The 21,936-nt window shown below is 36.0% G+C and overlaps 1 protein-coding gene across 11 annotated transcripts in view; it reads left to right on the forward strand.

The window, feature by feature from the left end:
* AGFG1 (ArfGAP with FG repeats 1) overlaps window positions 1–20,354 on the forward strand; it is a 35,465-nt gene extending 15,111 nt beyond the window's left edge. For 2 of the 11 annotated variants that reach the window (XM_074833745.1, XM_074833754.1), the window contains exons 3-15: window positions 4,618–4,733; window positions 5,259–5,421; window positions 6,419–6,575; window positions 11,221–11,340; window positions 11,973–12,044; window positions 13,012–13,221; window positions 14,032–14,215; window positions 14,931–15,010; window positions 15,294–15,386; window positions 16,932–16,979; window positions 18,381–18,539; window positions 19,155–19,246; window positions 19,612–20,354. In XM_074833745.1, the coding sequence (XP_074689846.1) occupies window positions 4,618–4,733; window positions 5,259–5,421; window positions 6,419–6,575; window positions 11,221–11,340; window positions 11,973–12,044; window positions 13,012–13,221; window positions 14,032–14,215; window positions 14,931–15,010; window positions 15,294–15,386; window positions 16,932–16,979; window positions 18,381–18,539; window positions 19,155–19,246; window positions 19,612–19,671 (1,554 nt within the window). In that variant the 3' untranslated portion in view covers window positions 19,672–20,354. The remainder of the gene's footprint in view (window positions 1–4,617; window positions 4,734–5,258; window positions 5,422–6,418; window positions 6,576–11,220; window positions 11,341–11,972; window positions 12,045–13,011; window positions 13,222–14,031; window positions 14,216–14,930; window positions 15,011–15,293; window positions 15,387–16,931; window positions 16,980–18,380; window positions 18,540–19,154; window positions 19,247–19,611) is intronic. The other 9 variants (XM_074833747.1, XM_074833746.1, XM_074833752.1 and 6 more) reach the window with 9 other exon arrangements.
* Window positions 20,355–21,936: the final 1,582 nt, after the last annotated feature.

The following is a 21,936-nucleotide window of genomic DNA, read 5'->3' on the forward strand; positions in this document are numbered from 1 at the left end:
AGATAAAACTTTGTTTTGTCTTGGTGCTTTGTGTCTCCCACAATGTAGTAAAGACACAAAATTTCAAAGTCTTGCTTCTGTCAATCCTTCAACAAAAGTAGAATTTCAAATGCATCATGTGCTTAATCATTCTGACTTCAGTGCTTTTTTTTCCTGCATTGGTGAACCAGTGGGACATGGACCTAATTATACTTTTCAGGGACAGTAGACAATGATTATGGATTGTTGGATATGTTCCACAGTTTCTAGGGGCATCCACATAACTTCAATGTTTACTCTTGGCTCCAGCTTACCAGGCTCTTCCCTAAGCAGAGCATTTTGTTTAATAGAGCTTTGGTTATCAAAAGGAGGAGTATAGCAAGGCTTTTGGTGAATGAACAGAGCTTTTGAGCTGAGGCTTATTTGTGCTGCTGTTGCAGAAAGAACAATATTAATATTACATGGCTGAATCAGAGTATCCCCAAGAAAATGGTGCAATGTAGAAGGATTTCAGAAAGCCATACAATTTTTAGGCCTAGTACCTTAATAGTAATGCTGTGTAACTTTGTGGTGAGTTGGGATGCTTCTTCATATATATCTGTAAAAGCAAGGGAATGAGTTAAAGTGGAGCTTAAGATCTATCATGAAACTTGGGCAGTAGCATTTTCCAAATTAGCTCTGCAAGTCTGATCTATGTATGGAGTAGTTAGGTGTTTTGAAATATATGCTCTCTGGGATATCAAATTCAAATTTCTCAAATCATATGTTCTGAATTTTTGGCAGCTCTCGGGCCAGACAGAGAGAGCATAGAACTGAAGCTCATGTTGAAGTATTGGCAACTAAAGTTGCTAATCTGATTTTTCTACGTTTCCACTTTTTTTTTTGTTAGAATTACTCTTTAGTATCTCAAATGCTGTCAAATTCAGATAGTGGGTTTAAAAGCTGTCATTAGTGGGAAGTAGTCAGGGTACCAAAGATATAAATGCTGAGTGATCATTCCCCACCATAACTCAGTAGCAAGATGTATGGCATAAATTCCCTTGATCTTTATCACAAGAGTAACTTTAAAATAGCTTTGAAATAAAAAAAATGAGATGGCCTGATCGGTAAAAATATTCACATTTCTCACAGCCAACTTTTCTTTGCACAAGATTCAGTACTGTTAGTGACTTATGTTAAGACTATGGAAATATAATGTCCTGGTTTTGGACCTATTTCAAAAAACAACAGTTGTATGATGATGCAAGTTCTGTCTCTGACAATAATATTCTTTTTATTTTAATTCCCAGTTTTGATTTCATTCTAGGGTATTCACAGCACACTGACATTTGGGTTTTTTGCAGATAGTTGGAAATTGTGTGTTAATGGCTCGCTTGAAGCATAATCAATGCAGTATTGTGGATCCCTGTCAAGTCAGATGATAGTAACAAAAGTATAGCTAGAAAGAGCGTACAGGTCACCAGCAAACAAGGAAAGACAACAGGCCTTTTATTGTGTTCTGAATGCTTGCTTGGAACGGCTGCTGATGTTCAAAGCATTGTGTGGTACTTCATACAGAAATAGACAAAACTGTGCCTTTTAATAGTTTCTTGTGTGATATTAAAGTTTTATAAAAATTGGCTTTCTAAAGGACTTGTCTGTATTTAAGACTTCTAAGAAATTGTGCTTTCTCCAAGAACTTATGTGAAATTTAATTTGCATTTCTGGTGTGATAAATGTTTTAACCTGTTCATATAGCTACTGCTATCAAACTCTGTTAAAATGAGAACTTCATGCTGAATTGTGTGTGACTTAAGTTCTTTTGGTTGGTGGTTGAGTGTTGTTGCGTGTTGCCCATTGGTAATACTGTTCTCTCTGCTACCCGTAACAGAACCAATAAAGAGTGCCTGGCAGGTTTAATTAAATTATAATAGTGACTTAAGGCATATTTCAGTTGTTACTGCTTTTGTGTTTAGGTATTTAGAAGAAATGAGTTGCTCCAGGAAACACTTCTGGAAGCCTGCTTTCTGAAGGTTGCAAAAATTGCAATGCAGTGCAAGAATTGACACCTTTAAGAAGCTTGCATCATTTTAAACCAACAGTGTGTTTGGACAGCACAGTCCTCCTTCGTACCTGTTTTCATCTTCCTAGAACTGTTATCTACTGTAGCTGCATAGCTGGTAAATGATCTAAAGTCACATAGGACTTTGTTTTCTGATTTCTCCTAGAAATCATCTGTAGTGTTCAGGAAGGCTTGAGACATGGAGTTGGTTTTTAGTTTTGTTCTGGCTTTTTTTTTTCTTTTCCCCTCACTCTGAATGCTTAGGCACTTCAGGGTGAAGATGAAGCAAAAAAAAACAGGAGAGAGAAAGGTGGAAAAACTGGATTGTGGTTTGACTGTTGCTGTGAGTTGATCTCAGTACAGGTTTCAGTGGTACTAGTGACATGGCAATTGTGATGAATTTCTTTGATCTGACTTGTTTTGGGTGGTAGGAGAAGGAGGAGTAATTTAATGGTCTGATATGGGTGGAGAAGAGGGACCTCCTCTTTCATTCACTAGCACATATTAGGCTGGATGCAAACTAACCATCATGGTACAGCCCTGAGTGTTATTCCACTAAGGTGTGGGATCAAGTAGGGGCTGTTCTAACACTTGTTTTTCTACTCGTATGAAATTAGGCACAACTTTTTCTTCAGTGTTTTCTGATGGTCCTCCCAATACTGAAGTTGGGGTTGGGGATGTGGGGGGACTGTGTAGATTTGGACACCACCAACTCCCACTGCTAGGTATTCTGTAACTAGCCACAAATAGGACTTCTTCCTCACAATCATAACTGCCAGTTGGCACAGTTATACTAGCAAATCTTAAGTAACTTAAGTTACTACTGCTGGGCCACATCAGACTATCCACTGCAGATGTTTAAAGCTATAACCATAAATGTTCTGACTTTACTTTTTGCTGACAAAATTTATAGTCCTCGTGTGAAAGATTACTACTATTGAAATAGTGCTTCATGCTATTAGTTATTGTTATAGAACAGACTTGTGATTTCTTTGACTAAGTTTGTATCTTCTAACTTTGTGTGAAGAAGTATTAAACAAATGCCTTCAGTTTCATTTCATCTATTAACCATACTGCAAATAAGGACTGCTTAAATTGACAAACTCAAATCAGTGTGTTAAACTTAACCCTTTTGTGGAGTACAATTACTGAATGAATGCTGAATAGCTGAATTTATTTGAAGTAGGAGCTACTGATCTTATTTTTAGATGAGTATTTAAATCACTAATTTAGAGCTATCCTTTGGTCATTGGATCTGTTTCCCATTGTTGTGGTTTGTCTCTATCCAGTAGATGACAAGGACTGTGGAGTGTTGGACATGCAAGCAGGCTATATAAGATAGAGACATCAAGTATGAAATACATACTTATGCTGTCTGTCTAATCTCTCTAATCCTGAGCAATCTTTGAAATGACCTATAAGATTTATCACATTTGACAACTACTGCTCCCAGAGATGCTAAGTTGCTACAATTTTGGTGAAGTTAGCTGGCCAGGTAAAGAAGAAAACTCTGGGGAAGATGCTGTAGTGGAAGTATCGCAGCTTCTACCTTGATTTGCCAACTTCCAGGGCAGTTGGTTTATGCAGTTCTTGCTTGTTAGAGCATGTGCTTCCTCTGAAGTTCAGGGCTACAATGCTGAAAAGCTGACATCGTTGCAGGATAACGGGCAACATTTGTAGGAAGCGTGTAAGAGGGATGGTCAAGACTACGTCAGAAAGGGTATGAGAAGAAAGGGTGTGCATCATAAAACCAAAGCTTTTTTTGACTCCACTTCTCTGGAAGAAACCTGGTCTAAAATGTCAGACTGTTTTTAGAGGGTAGCTAATGTTTGGTATATTGTCTGGGTGCATATTCAGATTACTTCCAGAGTAGTCTTAAGTGCTTAAAGAAAACATTTTAAGTGTGACAGCTCCTGTGTCGTGTTTAGTTTTGAGAACAGTGACCTTTCCTCTTGTTTTGGTCAGGAATTGAAGCTGAACATACTGAGAATTTTGCAGGTACTTCAGCCACTCACAACTACGATTAGAAAATTAAAGCAGAGCAAGAGTACTTTTCCCCCTTCTCTCATACCCTCATTCAAATTAAATGTATGTGATACCGTAGAAACTGCATCATGGTAAGAAAGGTTGTTTAAAAAGAAAAAGTTGCTGTGCTCAAATAGTAATTATAAGTATAAATACTAGACCTCAGATCATTTAAAAGCTACCCTCCAGGGTTTATGGCATATGGAATCTGTATAAGTACCGGTAAGGGAATGTGTAGTATTAGGTGAAGGAGAAGAGTCTTAAAGAGCACAAGTAGAAATAGAGTGTTTTGCCCCTTCATGAGTACATACTACAAATATTTTGTAAAAGCGGTATTTGAGGGTAAAATGGGATGCTAGGATTTTCTTGCCCTGCTGTGATCGACGGTCTTTCAACTTTCAGTCTTTAGACCAGTACGTGGTGCACCAGTCAGTTGTTAAAGCAGCTCAGTCTGGAAAAAAAACATGTGCAGCCACACGCTTTAATAGATTGATGTATAACAGTTTTAAACTTAATTAGTTTTTTGAATTAAGATATCTTCTCTGATTAATCCATGGTTGTTTTTTTATAAGGTGTGCAAACAGATTTGGCTAGGCCTATTTGATGATAGATCATCAGCAATTCCAGACTTCAGGGATCCACAGAAAGTAAAGGAATTTCTACAGGAAAAATATGAAAAGAAAAGATGGTAAGATAGCTTTACAATTATAAAGATTGCCTCTATGACAAAAAATGAAGATGGACTGTTATCCTTACATTCTTGAGAGTGCTTTCCTTCTTGTGTGCTCTTTGAACTAAATCACACAGCTCTGTAAAGTAAAATGATTTCTGGACTTTATTCAGAGCTCCTCCAGGAAGCAGAGAAGGCAAACTATTTAAAGAAGTTTCTCAATGTGTAGTTCATATTGATGGAACAGAAATGGCTTAAGGGGGTGTCAACAACAGTATAAAGTAAGGGTTTTGCAGGCTTTTTTAGGACGCAGAAGACACATGTGGTTTGTGTTTATTGAGTCCTATAAAATACTGATGACTTGGAATTCTAGTCCATTTTTTAAAAAATATCTGGCATATGTAAATAACGGGTATTTTGCAAACTGCTTGATAGAATTTTTTGCAGGGTCAGTGACTAAAATAGCAAAGCTGAAATCTTATGAACGTTGAGCAGAACTTTTCATGTTAAACTTGTAAAGACCATTGCTCTTTTTGAATGTAGGTATGTTCCTCCAGAGCAAGCAAAGGTGGTGGCATCAGTCCATGCATCCATATCGGGATCTTCTGCTAGTAGTACAAGCAGCACGCCTGAGGTGAAGCCACTCAAATCTCTCTTGGGAGAAGCTGCACCCACACTGCACTTAAACAAGGGCACACCTAGCCAAGTGAGTAGTGACAGAGCTGAAGAGCACAGAATGTTCAGCAGTACTTTTTTAGAGGCACAAGAATTCTTGCTATAACAACTGTTACCTAAGGGTATGATCAGTAAAGACCACTTTATATATTTTGTTGAAATATACAGTTGTTTGCAGATCAGGTTCTAAATTAAGCTTGTTTCTATTGACCAAATTGATTGGTTATTTTTGGTAAGCAGAATTTTCCTGTGTGATTGACAAGTTCAATTATGATTGTCTTTTGCTTAAATATCTCTAAAGTTTGAACCTCATGGGATGTATTTTCGTGTTTTGTTTTTTTAATTTGAAAACAAATGACTGATACTGTTAACCATGAGATTAGTAGTGAATATGTGGATGAAAAGCATGCATGTTCATTATTACTTGCTATGCATTCTGTAACTGTCTTATGAAGTGGTTTTCAGGGAGTGTCTGTATGCTGTTTTGTAAAGCCAGACAACACTATGCACTTAGCTTTTGGAGGGAAGACAGTTTGCTGAAAAACTGTTTTACCTTTAGGATACAGGCGACTCTTGAATTGACCTCTTAAGACTCAAACAGTAGAAATTAGCAGCTTGGAGCCCTGCTGTGAAATTCTTCAATTTTTCTCTCCCTATACTGAATTCTAAAGATTGTTTTTCAGAATGCAGTGAATAATTCTTTTCCAACTTGTAAAACTAAGTTTTATTGCTTGTATTTCTACTGTATTTGCAGTTTTAAATACATAATTTTGAAGTTGCCTAGATGCTGCTACTTTATTCTTTTAGGCCCTATTAATCCATGGAAATTTTCTGCAGAGTTCCTTTAAAAGCAACCATAGTAGTATAAATAGATTGTCTTCCTCGTGCTGTAGGAGGAGAGTCTGTGCTGTATACAGCATCATAAACTTAAGGAATAAATGGCTTGTCTATCCTTCTAATATTTTGCAGAAGTCAGTTTGGTAAAATATCAGCTTTTTTGTATTAGCTAATTGAAATGTTGTTTGTAGTCTCCTGTTGTAGTTCGATCTCAAGGACAGCAGCAACAAGAAAAGAAACAATTTGATCTCCTCAGTGACCTTGGCTCAGATATCTTTGCTGCTGCTCCTCCTCAGTCAACCGCTACAGCAAATTTTGCTAATTTTGCACACTTCAACAGTCATACAGGTAAGTATTCTGAGCAGTGTACACATTCTAAATGTATAAAACATAGTTTTAATTTTTGGTGATTTCAGCCTAAAATTCTTCATGAGGTATATGTAATTTCTCTGCCTTGAATATTTGTATCACTCAAGACTTCCTTTAGATCTTTATAAAGAAAGGTTGAGGACATAAAGGCTGGTAATCCTGCTTTTTGAAGTGGGAGTTGCTATAGCTATTTTCTAAGATATGTATGATTAGACTGTTTCTGCCTACTACTAGAACTTTAAATTCTTTGGGGGAGAGAGTGAGAGGATGAGTAACAGAATGTAGGGAGAAGCTGATATTAGACCTTCAATTTTCTTTCTGAAAATTATTAGGAAGAGCAATTATGGAAAGCAAGCAGATATAGAGACTTTAAGGGAGTTCAAATGCATTGACAATAACAGTTTGTTAAAAGAAAAAAAGGCTTCCTCAGTTTAAAGAATGACCTCCTCCTTTGTGTGTCTATTTGAAAACTGAATACTACCCATGTGGGTAGTATTCTGTAGTTTCAGGAAGAATAAACAGGCTTTGAGCATATGTATTGACTGAGGATGGGGGTAGGCCTTGAATTCTTAAAGAATGACTTCAGTAAAATATATTGAGCCCTTAGGGTTTATTTTCAGTCAAAGATCTTGAGCCATAGAAGTCTATCCTAAAGAAAAAGTTGCTTCTGTCGTCACTGAAGTATGTTGTTGCTAACTTGCATTGTAATTGTGGGAAAGTACCTTTGCCTGCCTTGCCTGAATGGGCTTTTCATCTAGTTTTTCTGAGAGAAAATGTGATGCTGCTAAGCCAACAAGAATAAGAGATCTCTTGCAAATCAGTCCTGAAATTGTTAACAGCTGAGAGGAAGTGTAATGGAGGGGACTTAAGGCCCACCTTGAGGAACTGAGCAAAGTGTCAAGGCTTTCTCAAATTCAACTTTAAAAAGAAATGTTGTGAAATAATTAGCTGAATTCAGTGATACAAAATAAGAATTGCCATTGCAGTGTATTTTGTAAAATCCTTAACATGAAATCTTATGTTAATCATCTTTTTGGAAGTATATTTAACTGGGAGAACTTGCGCTGGCTGGCCAGTGTTGTACAGTGTCTACTGAAGAGGCTGCAGATATTTAGTTCTTTCTAATAACTTATTCTTTCCAAACTTGTTGCTGAATGATTCTATATTTATATACACTTAATTCTTCTTTGTGGGTTTCGGGAGATGAAAATTCCATTAGAGCGTTATTTCAAAACTGTGTTCCAAATCTTGGTAAAATTCCACTGCATCTCTGCTGAGTAATTTTTAAAAGGATAAAAAGCAATATGAGCACTCAAGAATAAATATTATCTTATGAAAGAGTCTATTAATTTCTGATCGAAATAAGTGCTGAAAATCAAAATTGAGAGGAATACTCACTTGTACTGACTAATTTTCTGTTTCAATAATTTACCATTGTGGTAATTTCCATGAGTCCTTTCCATAAATTTTAGAACCCAAAACAGTTTCAGGGTTGGTAAATCAGTTTCTAAAAGACAAAAATCTAATTCTGGGTATGTGATAGCTGAATGTGTATTGCAGACTGATTTATCTGAATGTGTTTTCTGATTTGCTAGGGTGAAACACTTGTAAGGTTTGTTTGTGTGCAGTAACCACAGGGCAGTGTTAACTGGTGAAATGTTACAGACTCTTCCCTTTGGAACACAAGGAGGGTTGATCAGTCCGTTAACTTTGGCAAAAATGAGTTTTAAATGCTTATTTAAGGAGCTGTATAAACATATAATTTTTTTTAATAATCACACACTACTGCAGAGAATAGAAGAGCTTGCACTTAGTCCAACACTACATTCTCAAAGTTTATGGTCCAGTGTTCTTGTTTTAGGGTTTGGTTTTAGCTGTGCCTACAGGGGATGGACTTTTCTCTTTCCCTTCATGTACGCTATGGTTAATGAAAGAAATCACTGAAGAGCACCAGCATATCTAAGGTCTTCTAGTATAAGTTGCTGTTCCTGCAATTAAGGCACAACTGAGTACAGCAGCTAATAGGAAGATATTAACAAACTTGTGCTGTGATCTATAAAGTGTAGATGTAAAACTTGAAAGTTATGCAGGAAGTGCAACTTCTATGTTCCTTTTTTCTGAGTTTTCTAATGTACTAAGCTGACTCAGGACACTGTTGCATGTTGAAGGGGAAACATGCTGACCTTACGTTTACAGTCTGTATTTAATTTACAAAGTTCCACAACTTCTGCAAAATGATGAGATTTTGAAGATGATGGTAGATAACTGTTCCCTGTAGTTTAGACTGGTAATAGCAACAAAAAAGATAGTTTTTTTGGCCTGTAGACTTTCTATAAACTAATGGAATAGAAGACCTGCGCAAAAGACTTTAAAAAGGCATAGTGACATAGTACAACTCTATCACAGGTAACAAGGGAGAAGAGGCTTTACCCAGGAGAAGTAAAATAGTATGACATAGTTACTGCCTTCTAGATAATTATTTTTAATTTTGTAATTGAGTATGTGTGGACTTTAGGGTTTTTTTGGTCTTGTAACGTTTCGTGACTTTATTCCACACTAGGTAATGCAAACCTCACTAGGGACAGCTTGCATTGCCTGACTGGTGTTGTCATACTTGAGCTAGCTTTAGCCAGCTAGCTTTACTGCCTTGTTGATCTGCAGTCACAATAGCAGTTGTAAATCTATGTCAGTCTACAATCCACTGCAGTTCCTTCCTTACTTAGGGTTGTTCTTGGGTTTCTGCATGGAGATCTGAATTTTGAAATTGCCATTCCATCCTTAAAAACACAATCTACGTGTTGTTCAGGTACAGGAAAGTACAAGTCTTACCTGGTCTTTACCTTTGTGCCACTTTTACATAAGTTCAAACTTTACCACATAAAATAAAGCAAGATTAACATCTGAATACTCTGCAGAAGAATCTTTACAGCTCTACTGTTTTGACATGGGTCCACTTGCAAATCATATTTTCTGTGTCAGCTGATGCAATAAAATTGTGAAAAGTGGCCCGTAATATAATATGTTCCAATTTTTAATCTAGACCTAAAATATATTTCATTTTAAGATTCTTGACATAATATTCTGTTTGTGTGAGTGGTTAAAATGAGAAATTTTGTCACTGTTCTAGGAGTGACATTTACATACTCAAGCCTATAGTTATGGTCACCTAAACATTAGTCTCCAAGTAGCCCCTATCCAATTGATGCATCAGGATGAAAGCGTCACTTTCATTTTAAAGCAAGGTGCAATTGAATTCTTAATCTATTCCTTTTAAACTACTGGTTTAAAAACAAAACAAACAAAAAACCCCGTGTAAACCCAATATGCATGCATGCTTGTAATAAAAAGTGGTATCAAGTAGAGTCAAACCTTAGCCTCTCTCCTAGTATACCCTGTGAAGGGAAATATTTGAACTTTTGTATATATTAGCAGCATTGTGGAATACAGTAGTTTGTATAAAAATGTCCTTTTAGTTTATAAATCTGTAGTACAGATGCTTTTAAAATAGAAATTAAGTGAAATAATGCAACTTTTTATTAGCATTATCTGGCAATTAAGTAACAGTACTTAATTAGCATAATTTATTGGTTTTGTATATACTTAATCTGCAAAATCGTCAGAATAAACAAATCCTGACCCAAACATATAATATATTGTATCTGTTATTCTAGAAGGTGTTTTGTGGGCTTTCTTTAGATAGTAACTCAGGTTACCTATACATACGGGTTTGTTTTACATCTGATTAAAACATTTTTTTCTCTTATTCCTTGCTTTTTGACAGTATTTAATACTTTCTGTGGAGCTTATCAGTCAGACACAGAATTCCTGTTGAATCTATAGATGCTTGAATGTCCAGCTGTTTGAAATTAGATGGGTGTTAACTTTTATTTTCTCCTATAGTATGGCACAAAAGGAAGGTGAAAACTGAAATTCTATTTGAAATTTCCTTGGATTTTATTTTGTGGATACACTCTATGAATGCTATCTTCTTGACATTGGTACTGATTTTCCATATTTCTGTACTCTGATTTAGTTTTTTTAAAAACTGAATTTTCCAGTGAAACAAACTTATAAACCTAGCCAAAACTATTCAAGTGATGCTGAACTAAACTCACCCAAGGAAGAAGCACTTTATATATGAGGAATTCAAATTGTCAGTATGTTACAAGAATACTTTCTAATATTTATTTCCAAAGAAACATTCTGTTAGTCTACAAATCCTAGTTTTCAAAAGTAGCATTTAGAATGATACCTGGTTTGGATTCTGTAGGTATACATCTGGTATTCTGTACTTGGCTGTTTTTCCCTGACCAGCCGTTGCTTGAAACGCTCTAGGGTTAAGCTGAACTGGACTTCATCAGGTGATGCAGTTGTGAGGAGTAGCATGTGTGAGGAGGAGAGAGGTAGCCTTAACTGGTACAGCTCTGTGCAGGTGATTCGTGAAAGCTTGTTCAAAGACAACTTTCAGTTGTACAATAACATGTTTAACTTCTTCATGTAAAAAGAAATTACAAGGTAGGACATAACCCTTGGAGGCCATCATGACCATGAATTCAGTTAATACATCTGTTTTGTGTTTATTTCCCATATCCATTAACATGTTTTGTTCCTTTGCAATTTACAGCGCAGAACTCTGCAAATGCAGGTTTTGCAAACTTTGATGCATTTGGACAGTCTAGTGGCTCGAGTAATTTTGGAGGTTTCCCCACAGCAAGTCAGTCTTCTTTTCAGCCCCAAAATACAGGTAGCACTCCTAGCACTTTTGATTAACACTTAATTGAAATAATCCTTACCTTTATGTTGGAAGGTACTTGAGTTTATTTCTTGCATCTGCCTGCTTTAATGCAATCAAGCCATCTGAAGCTCTGGGGAAACTCAAAATGAATTCCTTCTGTTTGGTGGTGGTGTTCTTTTTTTTGTTTCCTAATGCTACTCAGAAGTCTGATTTATGGCACTATGTGTTTGTTAGCTCTACACCTGAAATAACTCTGAAAAAAGTAAACCAAACTGCTTTTGATAATTATTAAATTGACTCTTTATTTTGTAAGAGAAGTGTTTCAGTAAACCCAAAAGCACGTCACAGTACCAAAAAAAGTGTGTGTCTATGCATTTGTATAACGTATGCACACACTTCAGTATGTTTGACTTCATGTGTAGAGTCTGTTGCTAAAATTTATTTTGCTTTCCTTTAATTTGATCATGCGTTAGAACTTCTGCTTGAGCTTACACTTGCTGTTTGTCTGGATCTTTGGCTGACTGACTTTCTTTTCCTTTTTTTTTTTCTTTTGAGTGTGGTGTCGTTTTAAACTTTTTTTCAAATTTTCTTTCTCCCTTCTTATGTTAACTTTAACCCACACACAATTTCTGGCTGTCCAGCGTTCAGAACGCTTTCATCTAGCTGCAGTTTTGGTGAATTTACTTCAGCTTTTCCTCTCCAGGCTGTACACAGTAAGTTCCACTCAGTGGAAAACTTAGCTTGCTTCATTTTATGTCATTATAGTATAGCATTTTCATTCCTACTGTTGCATATGTTTTAGCTTATTGATTATGCTATTAGAAAGTTGTGTGTTCTGTGGTATGAGTGGAATCCTCAACCAACTGTTATAAAATGTGATACATACACTTAATGGAACAAGTAATTTAAATTTAAGTACATGACCTGCCTAATTAAATTGTCTGGACACTGAAGAATTGGAAGCTCATGGTTTCATGTTAGAACTGAAGTTCAGTTGTGTGGACCTAAGTCAGATTTTTAAAATTGATTTGTGTATCTGGCATCTGTGGAGACTTCATATAAAAGGAGCTGTGTTGTGTCTTCCCCCTCACCTCTTTCCTGATTGGATGTAGTCTAAAAATCTGAGAACAGAGAACCAAACTATCTCTCTAAACCTTGTCATGAAATCGTACTAGTTTGGGGCTTCTAGGCACTGTTTTTTTTGTTTAGAATGATGACTGACATCTGAAATGGTTAAACATTGTACCATTAAGTAAATGCAAATAGTAGCTCTTCATTAGACACATATGACAGGAAGATGAAGCTTCTGGATTTTTAGTATTAAAAATCCAGACAAATACTTATTTTTCTAGCAAAATATTATTGTTGAAATTACTTTAACAGCTAATAAATAAAATACAGTTTTTCAAGATCAAATTATGACCGATATAAACTGTTGAAGTTTGGGGTTTTTTTTGTCCTTGGTCTGTAGACTGAAAAATACTTAAAATTTTTTTTTTCCTGATGATCCAATGTAACTTTGAAGGAATTTGGAAAAGGTCTTAAATGTGTAGGATGGGGCAGGGGAACATGTTGCCTCATGTAACCACGAAGAGGTGGGATTATTGTGTCATCAGCTACAGTTGGAGAGACTTTCTCTAGCTTTGGAGTGTTGATCATGTTTAACTTAATCTGTTACAGGTGGAAGTGCTGGATCAGTGAATGCTAACTTTGCTCACTTTGATAACTTCCCCAAATCCTCCAGTGCTGATTTTGGAGCCTTCAATGCTTCTCAGAGCAACACAACAGCAACTGCAGCCAGTAAAGCTGCAGTGAATAAACCGAATCTCCAGTCAGCTGACAAATATGCAGCTCTTGCTAATTTAGATAATATCTTCAGCGCAGGGCAAGGTATTAAACTGTATTCTTTGAAGTGCTTAATTCTACATGTGTATACTTACCGCAAGGATGGCTGTGCTTGTCAAAATAGTAACCGTATTTCAAAATGTCCTTTAAGTTACCAGGAGAATTTCACATCAGTGTACCCTTAATGTGTAGGATGTAAGCTTTAAGACTAACATCACTCCAAAAGGATGTAATCAGAAGACTGCTTTTTGATAACCTACTTTGTATCAAGATGAATACTCTTAAGTGGCAATATTACTGCAATGATAAAAATATATAAAAATACAGGTCTATATATTTGTGCTGAAACCTATAGTGAAGGCTCTTGAGTGGACAGCTACAGTTACTGCAGAGAACTGCCAGAGAGCTTTCTTACCTCTCTGCAACAAAAAAATTTGGCTTTATTTTTTAATGAACTAGTAGCAGTGATACTTGGATTTAGTTGACTTTAAGGAGAAAAAGCTAGTGATTCTGTAACTTTTTTCTTCTCAAATGGTGTATAAAAACTTCTGTTGGTTTGTAATGTAGAGCTTTGTTCTGAAATGGATTATTTGAGGGTATGTGTTTTGTTAAATTTTCTAGTTGAAGATGACAGTAGTATTGAGTCATTATTTTCCAGGAAAACCACAGGCTCTTTGGAGCTGCAGAATATCTATAGAAGCATGGCACTTTGCTAATAGCTAATGGCTTGTGAAACAATTTTTTTTCCTATATGCCCTAGTGCATATTTAATTTTTAAGTCTAAAACTTAAACTGTTGGCAGGGCAGAAAGTGAAACCATCTTCATCACTGTTAATCTGGTTCCTTTCTTTTTAGGTGGTAGTGATCAAGGAAGTGGCTTCAGTACAGTAGTGTCAGCATCAGCAGGTCCTGCGTTGTCAGCCCCAAATCAGTCAAGTGCATCTTCAGACAAGTATGCGGCTCTAGCAGAATTAGACAGTGTGTTCAGCTCTACAGCAACCTCTAGTAACGCGTATACTTCCACCAGTAATGTTAGCAGGTACTTTGTTAGAAGTAACTGACTTTCTACATTGACTTCAGCAATATGCAGAAAAGGAGCTCAAAGTTGGTTTTTTTTTTTTCAAATCTGTTTTTATTTCTTATCTAAATGGGGAAATGTTGAATGAGTTTAGAGGTAGTACTGAAACTGCATCCTTTGTTTTAAATAATAAGTACTGCCTGATAGGATATTATAAGATAAAATTAAGAATACTTTCTGTCAGCAGAATGTTCTCTGCACCTTTCTAGTCATTACATGTGAAATCTGATAGATGGTAACACTTTCCTCTACAGATTATTTGCATGCATACTGAATCATAGCATCACCCCTGGCAAAAAATTACTCAGATATTCATGCTGCTGCCAACCACTTTTTTAATCATTAAAGTAATAAATACCAAACACCTGTTATAGCTCTGCTTGGTATTGCAAGTGCCCCTAAAGCTTCTGCTTTGCAAACTTTACGCTGATGGCCTCTGTTCAATATTCCTTCTCCTGCTGTTGGTGGAGATGACTTTTCATTGCTCAGCACTAGTTATAGCCTCTGACCCTGGCATCAGAGGCTCAGTTCCTGGCATCAGTAAATGATATTGCAGTTTGCAAACTGCACATAAGCACTCCTTTTCTGTTCTTTTACATACCAACAATAATTGTAAGTTGTATTTAAATGTTAAACAAGCAATTCTGACTTCACTGAATGTATGAATTATTTTCAGCAGTGCTTTTGGAACAGTACCCGTGGCTGCTACTGCACAGACACAGCCTGCATCTTCGAGTGTGCCTGCTCCATTTGGAGGTATATAAGTGTTACTAACACCTTTTGTGGACTATGAGCAAGCATCTTACTAATTTTTAGTTGACAGTGCTATTCTTTGATACTAGTGATACTGAAGTTACTAAAGGATGCCAAAAAAGTACTGTTGTCATGATGCATTTCAAATTAAGCATTTTACTATAAATTCCTATTTTCCTATTTTAGATATTTATGTATCTCTGTATAAAAGCTGTGTAAACTTAATGTGAGTCAGATTAGCTATTTTTAAAAGACTTTATTAAATAAAATGTTTTTAATCTTTCAGCAACACCTTCCACAAATCCATTTGTAGCTGCCCCTGTTGCCCCAGTGGCACCTTCAACAAATCCATTCCAGACCAATAGCCGAGGAGCAACAGGTTAGGAAAAAACACTAAGTGTTTGAGAAACTTTCTTTCAACACTTCCATTGATTCTTTCTTCATAGCTGTGTAACTTGTTCCTTAAAGATTTTCTGTATTATCTGTCTGTAATCTATTTGACATGTTGCGTGTTTGTTCAATGTAGAGTACAATATTTATGAACAGGCTGCAGAAATCACATTTTTTTGATATAAGTGATGTTTTTTATTGAGCCAAGGACATTATTTTCCTGTTTCTGGCCCAATCCTAGAATTTCAAATGGTGGCCAAGAAAAATGTCAAAATGATCTGTTTAAGATCTTCTATTACTACTTAAGCCATTTGTAGTCTATGTATTACCAGTTGGGTACCTCCCAAGACTATAACCTTATCTTTGAAGCATGCTTCATAGCAGGTTGCCCTGGAATCAGGGGTTTTGAAAGCCCTGCTGCTAAGCTGGTACACTTGCTTTTTTAAATTTCTTTCATTATTTCAAAGTCCTGAAAGTCCTCAAAACCAAATTGCTGAAGCTAGAACCAGGAAAGACAAGGCTTTTTGGCTGTTATCTTCTCACTAGTCCACTTACTCAGTACACTGGTGGTGTCCTTTACTTTTCTCTTTTGTAATAGTAAAGCATATGTTTAAATGTAATCTTTATGTTTGTTAATTACATTGATTTTTTCTGGGGGAGGATTCTGTAGAACCATAATTCCATAGACAAAAACTTAATCACTCTTTTGAAAAAGCAACTTGTACTTTTCTTTAAAACACTTAACTTGGATTTAGATGACTACTAGATTACACCAATTTTCCTCTCCAAAGTCATTGCTGAATTTTGGCACTATTATCTATTAACTGGACTTCCACAGATTTAAATCTGCTGATGCATGCATTTTAACGTTGAGTTGTGGTTTGCTCAGTTTTAGGTAGGTTGAATGAAACAGATCAGGCTGAGTTAAAACTGAATTGATCAAATTCGTGTCCTCTGCTAAAATGAATTCTGTTTTCAGTCTCTTTTGAGATATTATGCAGCTGAACTTTTTCAGCTATTTAATGCTGAAAATATCTTTTTTTCTTATTTTAATCTCATTCCTAACTGTGCTATTTTGTATCATCGTTAAGAACTTGTAGCCTCTTTAGATAAATTTGTTTGAATATGGCAACTCAATATCCTTCCATCTTTTAAACTGCTATCCTTGGCTTGCAGAGGTTCCAATCCCTTGGCAGCTATACTTGATGTTAAGTGCTAGGTGGTGGGGATAATGACTATAACTAAAGATAATATTCTACCCCTTTCAGTGTAAGGTGTAAACCTGTAGCTTGTCCTTCTACACTAAGCTTTCTGCATGAACTTTGCTATTTATTACATGGGAGATCTGTTTTGTAGCATCTATTTCTAATGGCTCTCTTAGCTTAATCTATTGCTGGTCATGCTATGGATGAATTGTTTGGTACATATACATGTGTATATTTATATATATATAAAAAAAAAACCCTTAAGAAATTACTGTTCAAGAGCGTATAAATGATTTGACGTTGTCTGGTCTCTTTGTGGCTTCCATAAGGCCTCTCGGGAGCAATGCACTCTCACATATTTCCTCAGGCTCATTTTGGTAGGTGGCCACATTTGGTATCAAGTTTCTTGTGGCTAATTGTTCTTGCTTGTAAAAGCTTATTGATAGATATCTGGTTCTCTGCATGTAGAATTTTTAAAGACTTTCCATTTTTTTAAAATGGAGTGGGTGTGGGTATTTGGCAACTGGGCAAAGGGAGAGAAGAGCATACATAGACAACTTATTAAGTAACTAAAACAAAACCATTATTGATATCTTCCATGGTCACAATATAATGCTAGCAAGTTGAGTGACTTTTGAAGTTTCTACCAACAGTAGCTTGATGCCTTTTGGGATATCCCAAGTCACTGCTCATTTTGTTGTGCTTTTGTTTGCTGTTTTAGCAAGTTTTCTTGTCAAATAGCTTCTCTGCTAACTATAACTCAAGAAAAATGTTGGTACATTAGTTTTGCATGTACTTTGTCAACAATTTATGTATGTATAATGTCTTGCCCTTGAACAGTTTTGGGGTAAATTTTTCAACTGATAATTAAGCTATATTCGTTACATACATTAATTTTTTAAACAGTTGAACTTGCATAAAATCTAACTTGTAACATTTCAGAAGAAAAGTCCTGTGTCTAATGTGTAACTAGAATAAAATGCCTGGTGTCTGTATTTGTACCAGAAAAACTTCTATACTCTTCTTTCAAGGATAACTCCCAAAAGACTGAATAATGGTTTTGTTACTACATTTTTTTGCACTTTATGTGCTCCTGTTTATTTGCTGAAGGCATATGGAATTGCATGTGAGCTGTGTGTTCTTTACTTGAAACGTTCAGCAGAGAATCAGATGAAAGGTTTTGGGTTTTTTGTTTTAAGTCTTACCTCAACAGTAAGAGCGTTTGCAATAGGAACTTTGTGTGCGAATAATGTGCATGGTGAGAATTTCCTTTAAAGTGACATTAAAGATGGGATGAAGAGAGAGGGGATGCATGTATCCCTTATGATTTTTTTTTGACTTGTAACTTTCTGTAATGCAGCTTGAAATAGGAAGATCCTTTCATGCTTTTCTCAGAAGGAGAAAAACAGAGGGGCTTATGCTGCCTGAAAGTGCTTGCTTCTGATGTGTACAGACTTTTACCAGAAAAACTTGGGGGGAAGTATATGATAATGTAGAGAATGTAAAAAATAATTTCCTTTTCAGAAAGTATGTCTGAATGTGCTGGATCTAGTATATTTTAAATGATTTTATTCATTTTAAAGTGCAAAAGTAAATTATGCACCTACTTGGTGGTGATCCAAGCTAACAAATCAGTTCAGTGGCTGTAGAAGTTGAACCTAACTTCTGTATGGTCACTGAGGCATTAGGAGACTTTTCTTAACATGGCATTGTAGTAATTTGTCTGATGAAAAAAGCGATTTCTTACAAATAATTGAATGGTATTTTTTGCCTACCAGCAGCAACATTTGGTACTGCATCCATGAGCATGCCTGCAGGATTTGGAACTCCTGCCTCCTACAGTCTTCCTACTAGTTTTAGTGGCAACTTCCAGCAGCCCACGTTCCCAACCCAGGCAGCTTTCCCTCAACAGACTGCTTTTGCTCAGCAGCCAAATGGTAGGTCTAAACGTTTTAGATAATCTTGTTTAAATCAGAAACACGGGGAAAATGATCTGTCTGTAAGTTAGCAATAATAGGTGCATATTTACTTCTGTATAAACTCAATGATAATATTGATGAGGTGTTCCCATACTTGTGTTTTGGCTCTGTAGTTGAGCTTTCTGACTTGGATGTGTGCAATGACATAACTGAAATTTTACCATAATCTGATACTAAAATTATAAGTATTCCCAGGTTTAAAGGGTTTTTATGCAAGAAGGATTGTTTTGTCTTAATTTTTGAAGTGTCTGCAACAAATTGTAACACTTTCTCTAACTTCATAGAACACAGGCAAGAGAAAATTGGAAAGTACTTTCTCCCTAAATTTAAATGATAAAGTTGAAAAAAGTGCATATGTAGAAATTGGAAATTGATTAGTTCCAAACAGTTGAAACCAAACAAAAAGCCCAGCCATATTTTGTTTTTACACTTACATTCCCTATAGTGTTTAAGTAGGATCAGTGCTGCTGATTGTGCAGTCCAAGCTTCCACTTATTTTTGTGTGGGAGCTGCAGCAAATAACTCTTTGAAGATAGGTTACCAGTAATAATACTTCTCATTTATCTTTCCAAGGAGCAAGTTTTGCTGCATTTGGACAGGCGAAGCCTGTAGTAACTCCTTTTGGACAAGTTGCAGCTGTTGGAGTATCTAGTAACCCTTTTATGGTAAGTGAGTTGTTGCATGATTTTGATAACTTCTGTATGTCTGAAGAGGAATAATCTGTAACAGTTTAGAGACACACAAAGATATTTTTTTTCTTCAAATAAGGGAAGGCAGCATGTGAATCTCCTAAATGCAATTCAGTATTATGATGACACGACATTTGTAAGGCTGCCCAAATCAAGAGGTACCTGTATACCATGCTCTTACAGTAGCATAACTTCATAGAACCACCAAAAAAGACAGCAGCATAAGAGAAATACTTACTAATAGGTTGTTTTCTTTTTTATATATCCTCTATTTATGATTTACAATATAGAAAAAAAATTGTAAAAATTTGTCTTATCTTTCTTCTTTCATCTTCCCCCAGGCTGGTGCACCAACAGGACAATTTCCAACAGGAAGCTCATCAACCAATCCTTTCTTATAGCCTTATAGACACTTTACCCAAAAGAACTCTTATGTGGTCACATAACATCTCTGCGCCTCTTGCACTGTTGTCTTGTTTCACTGATATTAGCTTTAAACACAAAAGAAGTCTTTAAGAAGTAAAAATAAAAGCCTGCATTATGTACCTTTAAAAAAATTAAAAAAAAAATTAAAATACACAAAACCCAAGAAAATCAACACCCCCACCAGGTAATAACGTGCAAAACAGAGGGCTGTGGTAACATCCTTGAACCTGTGAACTGGCAGGTGAAAAGTAGCGGTATCATGTATATTAAAATTGGCTAATAAGTTATTGCAGATACCACATTCATTATGCTGCAGTACTGTACATATTTTTCTTAGAAAATAGCTATTTGTGCATATCAGTATTTGTAACTTTAACACATTGTTATGTGAAAAATGTTACTGGGAAATAGATCAGCCACTTTAAGGTGCTGTTGTATCTCTTGGAATGAATGAGCTACATCATTTTAACCATTGGTATTGGAAGTCATGAAGTTAAATTGAAGGTTTGTTCATTTCTCAAAATGTTTTCCTTTCCTAAGAGCTCTTCTATTTATACATGCCTAAATCTCTAATGTTAGAGGGATACCTGTCTGCATAATAAAGCTGATCTTGTTTTGCTACAGTTTGCAGGTGAAAAATAAATATTAGAAAAAACAATTGTGTAGCATTATTTCTGTGCAGTAACATTTTATTGGGTTAAAATGTACATATTGTGAGTCATACACAGATGAGTTACCAAAAGCAATATGCTTCAAGGTGAGTTAAGCTTAAAATTTTCACATGCCTCACTTCGATAGGTTTCTTTGTGTCCTTGTGATTAAGCTTGCTGTTCTAGCTCAAGTGAAGTGACCGACCGACCAGGAAAATGTTAAGTTAACTTGGATTATGTTGACAGAATAGCTGTGTAATGAAGGACACTGGAAGCACTGAGGAGGGTAGTTACTTGATAAATGGTCAGCTGCAAAAGACATGCAATTATGGGTAGCCTTAATTGTGACCAGAACAGTATGTGTAATAGCAGGCCAAGGTGCCACAGATGTAGTAGCACTCTTTTTATTAAAAAAGATGTATATTAGTAAGTCCTCCTGTGGAATATTATATTAATCAATTATCTCTTTATTTACTGGAATGTTTCCTGCCATACTAGAATGGAATCTGTAGAGGGAGGACAAAAGTCTGGCTTGTCTAGTCTGTAATAGTAAGAAGGTTCAAGAAAAATATAATTCTGCACCAGAGTAGTTGGTGGTGGTGTTTTAAACACAGATAACTTGGCTTGAGTTCAAGTGTAATAGTGGAACTAAGCAAATAACATAAATATATCATGAATACATAAACTGCAAGCTTAAGAAAAGATTTGTGACCAGCTGGAGAATAAAATTCCAACAGCTTTCAAGATAACAGGAATAAATAAGATCAGATTGATTTTTGAGAAAAGGATGTGCAAGCCCATTTGAGACAAAAATGAAAATTCATTTAATTCAAATTTATTTCATTTAGATTTTGTCAAAAAAGACATTTCACTTGTAATTGACTGTTTGAATGTTAGATATGCTTATTTCTAGGGTAGCTAGACGTTACCGTTGCTCGTAAAAATGCTTTTACACCAGGACTTTTGACTTCTGTTGCCTGCCTGTGGTGGGGGTAGTAATTTCTGTATCTTTTTTTTTTTTTTTGAAGCTTTGGAGATCCCAAAGCAGGGGACAGGCAGATTTATACTAGCATTCCTCACTTAAATGTCTGGTTTTGTCCTGTTGGCATATTTAACGTTAAAACAGATATGAAGTCTGTCTTTTCTTTCTGATGAGGACTGCTGGATTGGGGTATGGTGTATAGTTTAATTCCCAAGATTCTCTGGAAACTCACTAAAAAAATCCTCAGCAGTTGAGGGTTTCCAAGATGTTAGTGATGCCCTTGCTTTTACCACTGTTAGCATAGTATAAATAGCCATAGTTCTTACCTGTTTGGGGATAGTAACACAAATGCAGTAGAGAGTGGGCAACTGCAAGGGTTCAGAAAGACTGTGGAACACTTAAACATGCTTATTGCAGAGAACTTGACCAAATGAAATGTCTGATCAATGAGATGAACAGCTTTGTGGAAGGGGAACAATCCTGTGCTCTCGTCACCTAAACTGATTTAAACTAAGCTTGGGACAAGGGCTAGTGAGATTGGCATCTGTTGAAATTGCTCTGATCCAAATGAAGCTGATAACTGCTAAGAGATACTGAAATTCACTTAA

Source organism: Strix aluco, chromosome 9, assembly GCF_031877795.1.
Source record: "Strix aluco isolate bStrAlu1 chromosome 9, bStrAlu1.hap1, whole genome shotgun sequence".
Lineage (NCBI taxonomy): Eukaryota > Metazoa > Chordata > Aves > Strigiformes > Strigidae > Strix > Strix aluco.